The 15,822-nt window shown below is 47.2% G+C and overlaps 1 protein-coding gene across 1 annotated transcript; it reads left to right on the forward strand.

Moving 5' to 3' along the window:
* The first annotated feature begins 6,546 nt into the window (after positions 1–6,546).
* LOC311246169 (uncharacterized protein) lies at positions 6,547–9,050 on the forward strand. The gene is made up of 3 exons (XM_084336286.1): positions 6,547–7,168; positions 7,281–7,610; positions 8,042–9,050. The coding sequence occupies exons 1-3, from the start codon at positions 6,634–6,636 to the stop codon at positions 8,647–8,649; spliced, it is 1,473 nt and encodes a 490-aa protein (XP_084192412.1). The 5' UTR covers positions 6,547–6,633; the 3' UTR covers positions 8,650–9,050.
* The last annotated feature ends 6,772 nt before the right edge of the window (positions 9,051–15,822 follow it).

Raw genomic sequence — 15,822 nt, forward strand, 5'->3', positions numbered from 1 at the left:
CCTCTACACCCACTCTGAGCAGACCAACACCACCCTCCTCTACAGCCACTCTGAGCAGACCAACACCACCCTCCTCTACACCCACTCTGAGCAGACCAACACCACCCTCCTCTACACCCACTCTGAGCAGACCACCACCACCCTCCTCTACACCCACTCTGAGCAGACCAACACCACCCTCCTCTACACCCACTCTGAGCAGACCACCACCACCCTCCTCTACACCCACTCTGAGCAGACCAACACCACCCTCCTCTACACCCACTCTGAGCAGACCAACACCACCCTCCTCTACACCCACTCTCAGCAGACCAACACCACCCTCCTCTACACCCTCCTCTACACCCACTCTGAGCAGACCAACACCACCCTCCTCTACACCCACTCTCAGCAGACCCAACACCACCCTCCTCTACACCCACTCTGAGCAGACCAACACCACCCTCCTCCACACCCACTCTGAGCAGACCACCACCACCCTCCTCTACACCCACTCTGAGCAGACCAACACCACCCTCCTCTACACCCACTCTGAGCAGACCCAACACCACCCTCCTCTACACCCACTCTGAGCAGACCAACACCACCCTCCTCTACACCCACTCTGAGCAGACCAACACCACCCTCCTCTACACCCACTCTGAGCAGACCAACACCACCCTCCTCTACACCCACTCTCAGCAGACCCAACACCACCCTCCTCTACACCCACTCTGAGCAGACCACCACCCTCCTCTACACCTACTCTGAGCAGACCACCACCCTCCTCTACACCTACTCTGAGCAGACCCAACACCACCCTCCTCTACACCCACTCTGAGCAGACCACCACCACCCTCCTCTACACCCACTCTGAGCAGACCAACACCACCCTCCTCCACACCCACTCTGAGCAGACCAACACCACCCTCCTCTACACCCACTCTGAGCAGACCACCACCACCCTCCTCTACACCCACTCTGAGCAGACCAACACCACCCTCCTCTACACCTACTCTGAGCAGACCAACACCACCCTCCTCTACACCCACTCTGAGCAGACCAACACCACCCTCCTCTACACCCACTCTGAGCAGACCAACACCACCCTCCTCTACACCCACTCTGAGCAGACCAACACCACCCTCCTCTACACCCACTCTGAGCAGACCAACACCCTCCTCTACACCTACTCTGAGCAGACCAACACCACCCTCCTCTACAGCCACTCTGAGCAGACCAACACCACCCTCCTCTACACCCACTCTGAGCAGACCAACACCACCCTCCTCTACACCCACTCTGAGCAGACCAACACCACCCTCCTCTACACCCACTCTGAGCAGACCAACACCACCCTCCTCTACACCCACTCTGAGCAGACCAACACCACCCTCCTCTACACCCACTCTCAGCAGACCAACACCACCCTCCTCTACACCCACTCTGAGCAGACCCAACACCACCCTCCTCTACACCCACTCTGAGCAGACCCAACACCACCCTCCTCTACACCCACTCTGAGCAGACCAACACCACCCTCCTCTACACCCACTCTCAGCAGACCCAACACCACCCTCCTCTACACCCACTCTGAGCAGACCAACACCACCCTCCTCTACACCTACTCTGAGCAGACCAACACCACCCTCCTCTACACCCACTCTGAGCAGACCAACACCACCCTCCTCTACACCCACTCTGAGCAGACCAACACCACCCTCCTCTACAGCCACTCTCAGCAGACCAACACCACCCTCCTCTACACCCACTCTGAGCAGACCAACACCACCCTCCTCTACAGCCACTCTGAGCAGACCAACACCACCCTCCTCTACACCCACTCTGAGCAGACCAACACCACCCTCCTCTACAGCCACTCTGAGCAGACCAACACCACCCTCCTCTACACCCACTCTGAGCAGACCACCACCACCCTCCTCTACACCCACTCTGAGCAGACCAACACCACCCTCCTCTACACCCACTCTGAGCAGACCACCACCACCCTCCTCTACACCCACTCTGAGCAGACCAACACCACCCTCCTCTACACCCACTCTGAGCAGACCACCACCACCCTCCTCTACACCCACTCTCAGCAGACCAACACCACCCTCCTCTACACCCACTCTGAGCAGACCCAACACCACCCTCCTCTACACCCACTCTGAGCAGACCCAACACCACCCTCCTCTACACCCACTCTCAGCAGACCCAACACCACCCTCCTCTACACCCACTCTGAGCAGACCAACACCACCCTCCTCTACACCTACTCTGAGCAGACCAACACCACCCTCCTCTACAGCCACTCTCAGCAGACCAACACCACCCTCCTCTACACCCACTCTGAGCAGACCAACACCCCCAGTCTGTGCCGACCAACTGGCCCCAGTATTCACTGACATATTTAACCTGTCCTTAGAACAGGCTGTCATCCCCACCTGCCTGAAGAAGTCCACTATTATCCCTGTACCCAAAAAATCCAAGCCTGCTTGCCTCAACGACTACCGCCCTGTAGCTCTCACCTCCATAGCCATGAAGTGCTTCGAGAAGCTAGTAAAGGGCTACATCTGCTCCTCCCTCCCCATCAACATGGACCCCCTGCAATTTGCATACCGCCCCAACAGGTCCACGGAGGACGCCATATCCCATGTGCTGCACACAGCAGCATCACACCTGGACAAGAGGCAGGGGAACTATGTGAGAATGCTATTCATCGACTACAGCTCGGCATTCAATACCATAGTCCCCTCCATACTCATAGCCAAGCTCAGGGACCTGGGCTTGGGCTATGACCTCTGCCAGTGGGTCTTGGACTTCCTGACTGGCAGACCCCAGGTGGTGAGAGCAGGCAACTGCACCTCCTCATCCATCACCCTCAACATAGGGGCCCCCCAGGGCTGTGTTCTGAGTCCCCTCCTCTACTCCCTGTACACACACGACTGTGTGGCTCAGCGGAGTAGCAATACAATCGTCAAATTTGCTGACGACACAGTGGTGGTGGGCCTGATCTCTGCCAACGACGAGAGGGCCTACCTGGAAGAGGTCAAGGTCCTGGCGGGATGGTGCCAGGAAAACAGCCTCTCCCTGAACGTCAGCAAAACAAAGGAGATGATTGTGGACTTCAGGAGGTCGGGGGTCAAGGACTACAGCCCCCTCAGCATCGACGGGGCACCGGTTGAGAGAGTCAACAGCTTTAAGTACCTCGGAGCCTACATATCCGAGGACTTGACATGGACCACACACATTAACAGTGTTGTGAAGAAGGCACGACAACGCCTCTACTTCCTCAGGCGCCTAAGGAAGTTCCAAGTCAGCCAGAAGATCCTTAAGAACTTCTACTCATGTACAATAGAGAGCATCTTGACCGGCAACATCACCTCCTGGTTTGGGAATAGCACTGCACAAGACCAAAGCAGACTACAAAGAGTGACACGTTCAGCCGAACGCACAATTGGAGGGGGGCTCCCCACCCTCCAGAACATTTACTACAAGCGTTGCAAGGGCAAGGCTAAGAGAATCATTAAAGACTCCAGTCACCCGAACAACTGCCTCTTTGAACTGCTGCCGTCAGGCAAGCGATACAGGAGTCTCAAGGCGAGCACAGAAAGACTCAGAAGAAGCTTCTATCCCCAGGCCATCAGGCTGCTAAACGAACAATGAATGAACACTACACAACAACAACCACCAAACGCACATAGCACACACATCCACACGCACACACTCACTTTAAACAAACACACTGTAGCACCCACTCCACACACTTATAGCACACACCCACTTTAAACAAACACACTGTAGCACCCACTCCCCACACTTTATATTTATGGATGAAGGATTGCACTACAACTCGTACACCTTACTGTAAATTGTACCTAAAATTGTACCTCATCCCATTTCTGCTTTGCACTAGATAGTACTGTACATTAGTACACTGCATAGTATTGTGTATTGTATATTATATGGTAACTCAGAACATTGTACATATGTCTATACCGAACACTGTGACCTCATTTTCTTCTTCTAAATTCATGCTATATTATGTTATTATGTTATTGATACTATCTTGTCTAGCACAGTCTCTGGAGCGTAACAGTAAGAAGCATTTTGTATGAAAGTATTCTGTACTTCTGTATGACAACTATTAAAGAACTTGAACTTGAACTTGAACTCTACACCCACTCTCAGCAGACCCAACACCACCCTCCTCTACAGCCCACTCTGAGCAGACCAACACCACCCTCCTCTACACCCACTCTGAGCAGACCAACACCACCCTCCTCTACACCCACTCTGAGCAGACCAACACCACCCTCCTCTACACCCACTCTGAGCAGACCAACACCACCCTCCTCTACACCCACTCTGAGCAGACCAACACCACCCTCCTCTACAGCCACTCTGAGCAGACCCAACACCATGTGGCATTGCTGCCTACAACGTCTTTACCAAAAACATCACCTCAACATCTAGGCCTAAATGTCAAACAAACTCAGCATCGGAAACTTTAACAGAACCAGTCCCCATCGATGTGGGTTCCAGATAGTGACAATGCCGATTATATATATATATATATATATATGAACCAGGCCAGCACTCCAACCACAGGACTTGGTAAGATAATAGCATCCACTACACACTACTAACTGCCAAGTATTTCATACAATTTAAAGTCCAAAAATCCGAACTATCCCTTTAAGATGATCTGGTAAGTCTCACATCTGACTGGAACAGGTGACAGTTGTCCAAAATAAGCTTTTCACTTCGACATTGGACTCGCTGCTATCAGATGGCTGGCCTGTGGCCCTCAGGGGCCAAATTTGCTAGGTTCCATATCTGATTGTCGATTGTGCACGATTCTTCGGCTTAACCACCCCACCACGACCACGTCGACCCTGATGTAAACAAGACAAACGTCTTTCTCAGGTGTGAATCCCCTTAAACAATTGTATGTATTGAGCCGTACTGTATTGTAGTACCCATTCTGCAATCTGTTAAATAAAGTTCATTCATCATCCATCCATCCGACCAATCAATGAGTATGACGTCACAGGAAATGCCTGGGCTTTTGTCCATTCGATCAGTGAGTGCATTGCACGAGAAGATACACAACTTCTCTAGTGTGTGAATGCTGTTTTTGGGCCTTTTGGAAGCAGAGTTGTTAAGTTCGATTTACACTGAAATCCAAACACATGAGTGGGGTTTTTCGTGGACTACTGGCAGCTCGACATGCTGTTGCTTCAAAAGCAAGTGTTATGGTGCAGCGAGCCAGCGAGCAAATTACCTCCATGGCAAACCGCCCCAAAACATAACCGATGTGCCGGCGGCGTGTAACTGTTCCGCAACAGTAAGTGACTTCCGGGGTAGGCCTGATTGGCCCCGACAGGCACGTGACGCGCAACTTTCTCTGCCGCGCGGCACGCTCCGCGGAGCCGAGCGGCAGAGCTTGCGGAATTACGTAACCGTCCAAATACGCCATAACTTTCATTTGGTGCTATAGCTCACCTGGCAGAGCAGTGGTCCTGCGATCCTGCAGTCTGTTGTTGGTGAGTTCGAAACCCATCAAATCTTTTTTTTTTAACGTGATTTTTTTTTTAACGTGTATTCTTTCGCCGGTTAAGGTTAGGCATGGTTAAGGTTAAGGTTAAGGTTAGGCATTGTTTCGGAGTTGGTTAAGGTTAGAACGGTTAAGTTTAGGCGCTGTTAAGGAGCTGGTTAAGGTTAGAGTTTGTCTTAGAGAATGGCAATATTCTTTCTATGGTTAAGGTTAGGCATGGTTAAGGTTAAGGTTAGGCATTGTTTCGGAGTTGGTTAAGGTTAGAACGGTTAAGTTTAGGCGCTGTTAAGGAGCTGGTTAAGGTTAGAGTTTGTGTTAGAGAATGGCAATAGACAGCCTATTTCCGCGCGACAGCTCTCAGCAGCCTCGTTGCGCGTCCTGAGTTTGCCGCATCACGTGCCTGTCGGGGCCAATCAGGCCTACCCCGGAAGTCACTTACCGTTGCGGAACAGGTACACGCGTACCGGCGCTGCAGTAAGTTGATGGAGCTGTGTGGGGGGTGCTGCTTATACACAATTTATGTTTCAAAAGTTAGTAGAAAACTAACACGTTGTTTATTTGTTTGACAGGAAAGTGTGTTTGTCATGACTGTAATGACTGGCCATTCTTGTGCCTTCTGGTTGGATACTTGCCCATATCCGCGAATATCAAAATCGTGACTGATGCGGTGATGATTGATGGACAGGCTGCTGAAGTTGTGTCTCCTTGCTTGCCAAGTTATCCTGACGTCATGTTTTACGGCGTTACACTCATGTTAGAATTCACGTACACCTTTTGTTAAAGCATTTTGTATACAAACAATAAAACGGGATTTTTTTTTTTATTATTGATCGGTGTCCTTGTCTTATTATTAATTCACCTTAGTCCAAGTCCAGGTCATCCAGACCAGTAGGGGGCAGACGCGAGCTGATTCGCCGCCTGCTAAAGAAGACCAAAGAACAAACATCCTTGATGAAAACAGACGAGCTAGCTAGCTGCTACATCCATGCTAACTGTTCTCGACAACCCCGAATATCTTTTTATTCATCAGCAACTGCGGCCATTGCAATAATATGCTGACAACCTAACGGTGTTCACATTGGAAAAGCGCCATGAAGCCTCAAATGACGAGGAGCAAAAAGCTCCCACCTCCCATCTCGAATTCAGCTGATGGTGAGATTTCGCTGTCTTTTCAAAACGAGCTTGTAGCAACAATACAGGGTGCGTTCGAAGTGGCCGTGGAAATAGCAGTTTTGGAAGTAACTAAGCTGGTCGGTCAGGCAATGGGAGATGTCCGTGATCAGATGCACGAAACCCAACGGGAAAACGAGTCCCTCAAGCAGCGTTTGCAGAAAGCCGAGGAAAATCTCGAGACTGTACGCAGTTGCATGGGTGAGGGGCATCTGGTGTCCAGCCAGACGGACCTTCTGCCAAGCCCTCAAGACAGTCACATCACCAGAAATCTAAAGGACAATGAAATGAAGGTAGAATCTGTCCAGAATGTTGCCCAGAGCCTCGCAGAGGAAGAACTGGGAGAACAACATGATGGAACCTTCAGTGAAATCTGTGAAGATGGACGGGTATTTTCTCAACAGTTCCCAAATCCTACATCAAGACAATCAATAGATCACGAGGACTTGTCTGATGGTATGTAATGTTACTAATGTCCTGTCTCCTTACTTTGGTACTGTTGTAGGACCATTACTTTTGGTTGTGGATACAAGAAGACTGCTGATGTATTATCTTCTCTTTCCCATAGAATCCAATGAGGAGGCTTCCAGTCTGGCTGTGGCGAAGGTAGAGGGCCTCAAACACTCAGACCAAGATGCATCATTTCAACACAATCACTTGCCACCACTTCCCAGTGGAGCGGAGGACTTGACCGGAGAACACGTCAGAATAAAGGAGGAGGACTCTGTTGGGGGAAATGGTTCCGACTGCCGTTTTACCTCCATGATAGAGGAGAACTTCGGGGCTGATAGCCTGTCCTTAGCCCAGTCCAAAATGATGGACGAGTGGAAACCGGAGCTTCTCGATATTCAGCACCACAACCAAGACTCCCTGATTCCCGGCACCAGTCTTGCTCTCGGTAAGTAGGAAGGTAACTTGATAACGCCCGCAAGATAGCCCAGTATGTCAAAGGTGCACCAAGTTCTGGGGGAGAACTTTGAAACTCCGAAAAGTGCATACACGAACAGGCGATTATGTCTGGTATATAACTGAATAAGCAAAATGTCCTCTTGAGTAAAATTGGGTCTCTGAATTTAAAAACTGCACTTGTTTGTTTCTCCCAGAACCATGCAGTGCACCTTAACAGATCTGACTGTGACTGTTTTGAGTTGTGACCCGTTATATTTACCTATTGTATAGACTTTTTCAAACTTGACAACATAAACATTCTAAATGAACCCAAGTGCATTTCCTGTTGCAGTGTTTACTAAACAACGGCTGACAGGAAACGCACAGTTGGGCCTACGCTTTTCCCCTAGCAACAGGATTTTCTATATGATCTCTCCGCAGCTCATCCTCCGAACATGAACCCCGACGTCCCAGAGCTCGGCGTCTCCTCCTCCAGCGGACTACCGTCCTTCTCCTCGCAGTTCCCCAACCTCTTCCAGCCCGGGGAGCCGTCCCCCGCCTCGCCCCCGTCGCAGGTCTACGGAGTCCAGGTCAGGACCAGCCGCAACAACAACAACAACGCCAGTCAACCCGCCGGGGGCCTCCACCCCTGCAAGATCTGCGGCCAGGCCTTCCACCAGCCCAGCCAGCTGCGCCGGCACTACGGCCAGTGCCAGCAGAAGCTACAGCAGCGCAGCAGGCAGCCCCTCGTGGGCTCCAAGAGGACCAAGCTGCAGCTGTACCCGCCGGGGTGCAGCCCCTTCCACTGCACAGAGTGCAATCGGGACTTCAACCGCTTGGAGAACCTCAAGACCCACCTGCGCATCCACACGGGCGAGCGGCCGTACACCTGCTCCGTCTGCTCCATGCGCTTCCGCCACTCGGGGGCGCTCACCAGGCACTTCCGCATCCACACCGGGGAGAAGCCATACATATGCGGACAGTGTGGGAAGACTTTCCGAAACTGCGGTGGGCTCAAGTTCCACCAGCGCTCTCATAACAGACAGTGATGGTGGCTCAAGTTCCACCAGCGCTCTCATAACAGACAGTGATGGTGGCTCAAGTTCCACCAGCGCTCTCATAACAGACAGTGATGGTGGCTCAAGTTCCACCAACGCTCTCATAACAGACAGTGATGGTGGCTCAAGTTCCACCAGCGCTCTCATAACAGACGTAATGGTCGCTCAAGTTCCACCAGCGCTCTCATAACGGACGTAATGGTGGCTTAAGTTCCACCAGCGCTCTCATAAGACAGTGATGGTGGCTTAAGTGTTCCACCAGCGCTCTCATAACAGACAGTGATGGTGGCTTAAGTTCCACCAGCGCTCTCATAACAGACAGTGATGGTGGCTTAAGTTCCACCAGTGCTCTCATAACAGACGTAATGGTCGCTCAAGTTCCACCAGCGCTCTCATAACAGACGTAATGGTGGCTTAAGTTCCACCAGCGCTCTCATAACAGACGTAATGGTCGCTCAAGTTCCACCAGCGCTCTCATAACAGACGTAATGGTGGCTTAAGTTCCACCAGCGCTCTCATAACAGACGTAATGGTCGCTCAAGTTCCACCAGCGCTCTCATAACAGACGTAATGGTGGCTTAAGTTCCACCAGCGCTCTCATAACAGACAGTGATGGTGGCTTAAGTTCCACCAGCGCTCTCATAACAGACGTAATGGTCGCTCAAGTTCCACCAGTGCTCTCATAACAGACAGTTGATGGTGGCTTAAGTTCCACCAGCGCTCTCATAACAGAAGTAATGGTGGCTTAAGTTCCACCAGCGCTCTCATAGACAGTGATGGTGGCTCACGTTCCACCAGCGCTCTCATAACAGACGTAATGGTGGCTTAAGTTCCACCAGCGCTCTCATAACAGACGTAATGGTGGCTTAAGTTCCACCAGCGCTCTCATAACAGACAGTGATGGTGGCTCACGTTCCACCAGCGCTCTCATAACAGACAGTGATGGTGCCTGGAAATAGATCTTTGGCAAGAGTTTCAAAAGAGGTGAACTTGATCCAGCGATCCTTAAAGCAAGCTGTCTACCTCTGTGTTTAACCTTGATTTAGCCAGGTAGTCCCTTTTGAGATTAAAACGTTCTTTTTTTCAAAAGATACCTGTCCAAAAAAGCAGAATCATGACATTCATGAAAGTTGCAGTAAAACAACGTACAACAATGACAAAAATTTATTAATTCGTCCATCCGTTCAAAGAAACCTTTATTTAAATCTAGATAGATCATTGAGGTTGCCCTGGTTTACAATGCCGTTGAGTTATACAGACATGTTGAAAGAAAAGCAATTCGTTAAACACAATTGGGAAATCTCACTATATGAACGCTCAAAGTCAATAGTCTAACTGCACCACAATAAGGTTGGGTCAAAGCCTATACATGGCTTCACTAATCAAACCAAAGCCAGTTCCTCATTAAGTCTGCCTCTCTAGCACCGTAAAAACTGTAGTTGGCTGCATTTCGTAACAGAACATTTTATAATTTTTAAAGGTTAACCCTTGGTATCCCCTTTGATGTTGATTAGAATTGAAGGACTGATTATTCTAATGGTGACATCACAATGGCTACAGGCCATTGAAGGCTATGGATGAGAGAAGAAATCCACAAAACCGCACATATACACTTACTTAGATGAGAAGAAAAGGGTTGATGAAAGAGATGGTCACTGTGCCATAGGGCTGAAATATATGGAAATATATCATTGCAGTTCTTTTGACTGATATTGTGATATGATTCATGATAATAATAATATAGGGAATTATCATTTTTGAGTAATTGAAAAACATTGAAATTATCGTGCTGTGGTTTTTGCTGCGATCCGTACCAAACAAAGATGTCCAGTTTAGTAGACCAAGCCACATACAACAGTATTAGCGAGTGAGGCACCGTGGCACTGGTGTTTTAAAACACCCGGTTTCTGGTCAAACGTAGGAATTAACCATTTAGAAAAAAATATCTAATTGCGATTATTTTGACTGATATTGCAATTGCGATATGATTCATGATATTGGAGGGAATGATCATTTTAGTAACATTTTCAGTGAAAAACCATATTCAAATGATCATGTGATTTTTGCAGGGATTTGTACCAAATAACGTTTTTTTCTTAAGTCTGTAGAATATGATTTGTTGGCCAGGACAACCCTGCAGCACCACAATACTTGATTTAGAATGGTATTTTGACACACAATTCGCCTTTTAACAAATATTGCAACCTCCTTTGATCTGGATATTGCACTAGGGCTAGGCCATATTGCAATGTGGATACAATTTACCTATCTCAAACTCTGCCCTCTTTCCTTGATCCTCCAATCACAACTGTTGCTTTCCTCTGACAAACATTTGAGATAGGCCATTGTTTAGCCCTACCATGTCACACAGGGGTATGGTTTAATGAAATAGAATTGCATAGTTAGCCGGATAGCTAAAAAAAATATTTTTTTAATGTGCGTGACTGAATCGGATTATTCTTTAGCTTTTACAGATTCAAATCCAAAATGATTTTTTAAAGGTATCTGGCTAACGTGCTAATTCTGCTTTGTGAAACACTCCTCCCTGGGCCATGTTTATAAAAGCTTCTCCAAGAATGTTGTCCTTATGTGACCAAATCCAAGCCAATTGACCATATTCACACGGCTGCCATTTTGCTCTTATGACATCCTCAGGTTGGATTTATTTCCACCCTGTTGAAGGAACCCAACCTGAGGATGACTTGAGAGCAAAATGACAGCCATGTGAATATGGTCAATTGATTGATTAATAAGATATCGTCACATTATCAGCTTTTTATATTGATTTTCTCCACTGTTCTGTGATAAACACATTTTTAAAATGTCTACCAGTACCCAAACTACTAGTGCTGTAGGTATATTTCTGATCTGTTTTTCATCATATTGTTTGAAATGATCATATGATGGAATCTAGTATAATGTCAAAGAACGTTTTTATTATTATTATCATAATTTTTTAGAAATGAGGCACCTGGTTTCTATTTAGCTTAATATCTGATGCTCCCTCAGTGTTTGGTAGTTATGTTATTGAGATGAAGTGTTTGTAGTCCGTGTATCATTTGAATTGTGTGAAAGGCCTTTTGCTTTCTTGTATTAACTATTAAAGAAAGTAATTGGTCAAAATATGGATTTCATTTTTATTAATTCATTGGATAATTGGAAGAAGTGCCACTTTGACCATTTCTTTAATTGTTTTTTTTATGTCTCAAGTATGTTTTTTTTTATGTCCCAAGTGCCTTTTTAAAGGGAACTGGATTACAGATGAGTGAAACATTTAGTTTGCATGTGTAATCAGATCAACATCCTAATCCTGATCAGATGCGTCTCACCATGTTACTTGAGCCTCACTAACTAACTCCCCAGTGGCTCGGGAGGTAGAACAGTCGGCTGGTAATCCGGAGGTTCCAGGTTCGATTCCCGCTTCTCCCGGGCAGTGTGTCGAAGTGCCCTTGAGAAAGACACTTAACCCCTAATTGCTCCCGATGAGCAGGTTGGCACCTTGCATGGTCGCCTCCGCCGTCGGTGTGTAAATGTATGAGTAAATGGGTCAAATGTGAGGGAACAAATTGTAAAGCGATTTGGATAAAAGAGCTATATAAATGCAGCCATCTAACATAAATCCTGTTTTCTCATTGGCGGAGGGCAGCCCCTGCTCAGGCAGCACTGTGTAAACAAGATGCTGCTTGGAAAAGTGTTTATACGTCACTACGTTCTACACACAATAGTCAGGATGTATAATAGTCATACTGACCATAGAAAATAGGATATTATTTTCTTTGAGTTTATGGCCAGACACTGACAATGGTGAAGAAGGCAAATTTCACCCTACACTGGGGAGCGCTTTGAGTGTCTAGATAAGCGCTATATAAATGTAATGATCATTCATTCATTCATGTACTTGGGCTGTCTTATGACCAGTTGTATCAGCTGACCTACAGGATATTAGACCAATTATTGTTTGTAAACACTGATCTCGGATAAGAATGCACACTGGAACACTCATGGAACTCTCCAGGGTCAGTCTGGATGACTCTCCATTAGGGCTGGAAGGTGTACCATCATGGATCCATGCAAAGGTATGGATTTCTACTATACCGCTATACACAATATATAAATATCGTAAAATATATATATGCATACTGTATCTTTTTTAATTAATACAAAAACAAAAGGTTCCTTGCAGCAGTATTTAAAAAGTAAAAGACAATAGACCATTCTGAATGAAATGGGACAATGATGCAATTGTATTACAAAAAAAACATAACCCTTTCACTACCACACTACAGACCGTTAACTGGTAGTGAAAGGGTTAACCTTATGTAGTGTGGTAGTGAATGGGTTAACACTTTCACTGCCACACGACACATGGTTAACCCTTTCACTACAGAATGTTAACCCTTTCACTAGCACACTACAGACAGTTAACAGTCTAGTGAAAGGGTTAAAAGAAGAAATTATATATTTTTCTCAAAAACATGCATGTTACAATCATTAGCACTCTGAAAAGTTAGATTCAAGTTCTGATTAAGATTTAACTGGCATTATTTTGTCTTTCCTGACAGCTGATGGGTGGGTCCTGGGCGTTGTGGACAGCGACCCCTACAGTTTGGTCGGGGCGCCTGCACAGCGAGGGTAGGATCTGGAGGGAGGTAGTGTGACCTTCCACACGTTACACTCTCCCGGTGAGAATCTGCACTGCCAGGTTGACTGCCGGCTGGCTGCACATGCGTCGGAGGAAAGCATGCGACAGTCTCCGGCCTCCCGGACCAACAGTAGGGGGGAGTGCGCAACAACCAGGAAGGGGGTTGGGAATTGGCATAACGACTAAACAGTGGGATGGGAGAAAAATCGGAAAAAGGAGGGGGGAAAAAGATAATAATAAAAAAAGAAAAAAAAACCATCCACGGCATACTTCTCAAGAATACGTTGTTTGTACTTCCTTTTAAAATTGGCAGTATTTTTACTTTATTTTAACTCCTCTGGTAGACTATTCCACAACTTCACCCCACAGACAGATATGCACATGCTTTTTATAATGGTGTGTACAGTCGGCTGTTTTAAGTTAAGTCTCCCTCTTAAATTATATCCCCCTTCTCTATCTATGAAGATCTTTTGGATGTTGCCTGGTAGTAAATTATGTCTTGATTTATACACCATTTGTGCAGTTTTAAATTCCACTAAATCCCCAAATGTCAGTGTCTGATTTAAAAAAGAGTCCATTGGTGTGTTCATAATATCAATTAACAAGTCTGAGTCCTCGTCTGCACCTTCCGAGTCCGAATGCAGTCAATGCTCGAGTCCAAGTCCAAGACCAAGCACTCGGACTCGAGTCAGAGTCCTGGACTCGAGTACTACAACACTGCCCCAAACTATAAATCCTGCATTTAATCATATTTAACCCTTTCACTGCCACACGACAGAAGGTTAGCCCTTTACTATCACACAACCGACGGTCGCCGTGTATTGTCGCAGTGAAAGGGTTAACCGTTTGGTAGTGCGGCAGTGAAAGGGTTAACAACAAACATGTTCTCAGATGGGGCTCCCTGTGTCCTGGTGTGTGTCAATCTGCAGGTCCTGGACATGTGAACAGCTGAGACCTGGACATGTGAACAGCCGAGACCTGGACATGTGAACGGCTGAGACCTGGACATGTGAACGGCTGAGACCTGGACATGTGAACGGCTGAGACCTGGACATGTGAACGGCTGAGACCTGGACATGTGAACGGCTGAGACCTGGACATGTGAACGGCTGAGACCTGGACATGTGAACGGCTGAGACCTGGACCTGTGAACGGCTGAGACCTGGACCTGTGAACGGCTGAGACCTGGACATGTGAACGGCTGAGACCTGGACATGTGAACGGCTGAGACCTGGACATGTGAACGGCTGAGACCTGGACATGTGAACGGCTGAGACCTGGACCTGTGAACGGCTGAGAGAACCACTGCTGTGGCCCCTGCCCCTCCCATATAAACATGATTGACAGGTATCCGTCACGCCCCGTCACCTCCTTCCTTCCCATCTGTCATATTAAAGCCCCTCTCCTCTCTTCCTCTCTTCTACACCTGATCCCTTGTTCCCTAAAACCGAAGGATGGACTGGGGCACTCATGGTAACGTACCTTTTTTTCCACCTCCTTTCTCTCCATTAGTTGAATATTTCTTTTCACATTTGTAAGGACATTATGATACTAAGTTTTATCCAAGGTCCATATTTGGTCAGATTTCAGAGGTCTCTTTTAAATGTTGAGCTCCGTAAAACCAGGGCATCTTGTTGACCATAAAAGACATGCATGCTGGGTAACTCCTGCCGTTGCCCATGAGCAAAGCACCGGCGTTAGAACCGGAGTTGGACCCTGGGGCACCGGACTGTGGCTGCAGTGCCCACTGCTCCTAAATAGTTAGGATGGGTTAGGATGCAGAGGATGCCTTCCCGGTGTGTTACCTGCTGAAGACGGAACAGTCATTCTCATTTACTTAGCAATAGGCTGGAGTCGCTGGACAATACAACCTTTTCTGCCAGATTTGTTTTGAGTTTGAAAGAGAATCCACTTCAAGGTTAGGTACCATAGGTCCAGCTGAGTGGGGGGGGGGGTCCTTTCTTCCTGACATAATGGCATTTTATTTTACACATTGAATATGGATACAAATACAACAAGCGTCTTTTGTGTTATGGCTTTTATTCATTTTGTTATTAACATACTCAAATTAGCTCACCCTGGCATTAAAAAAGTGCACATTTGCATGTTAGAACACCTTTTCTCAGTGAAAGAGAATCCACTTCAAGGGTAGGTACCATAGGTCCAGAGGAGGGGGGGGGGGGGGGGGTCATATAAAATAAGATGTCATATAAAATACTCCATACAATGGAAATAACATAAGATGTCAAAAAAGCTTCTGTAAATTACCAGCTATTTTTTGTTAAGATGCACCATGAAAATATCTACTAGTTAAGTTGGGAAACAAGTGTTGTTAAGGCAGGTTTGTCTAGATGATGTATTTCATAAAATAAAATGAAAATGTCATGTTTATAGTTGCTTTTAAATTATTGCATTATACTACATTTTATGAAACTACAGTTTTGTTGTTGGGGCAAAATACAATGACATTTCCAGGTCGTTGTTTTCACGTGTGGTGCCTCGCCTTCACTGAACCGAAAAGT

Source organism: Notolepis coatsorum, assembly GCF_963971535.1.
Source record: "Notolepis coatsorum genome assembly, chromosome: 1".
Taxonomy (NCBI): domain Eukaryota; kingdom Metazoa; phylum Chordata; class Actinopteri; order Aulopiformes; family Paralepididae; genus Notolepis; species Notolepis coatsorum.

What these genes read in the sequence shown, in the direction of transcription:
- LOC311246169 (XM_084336286.1), top strand. Translation starts at nt 6,634, where the DNA reads ATGAAGCCTCAAATGACGAGGAGCAAAAAGCTCCCACCTCCCATCTCG. An exon ending in TCACGAGGACTTGTCTGATG is followed by an intron (nt 7,169 to 7,280) that starts GTATGTAATGTT and finishes TCTTTCCCATAG; the next exon opens with AATCCAATGAGGAGGCTTCC. An exon ending in CGGCACCAGTCTTGCTCTCG is followed by an intron (nt 7,611 to 8,041) that starts GTAAGTAGGAAG and finishes ATCTCTCCGCAG; the next exon opens with CTCATCCTCCGAACATGAAC.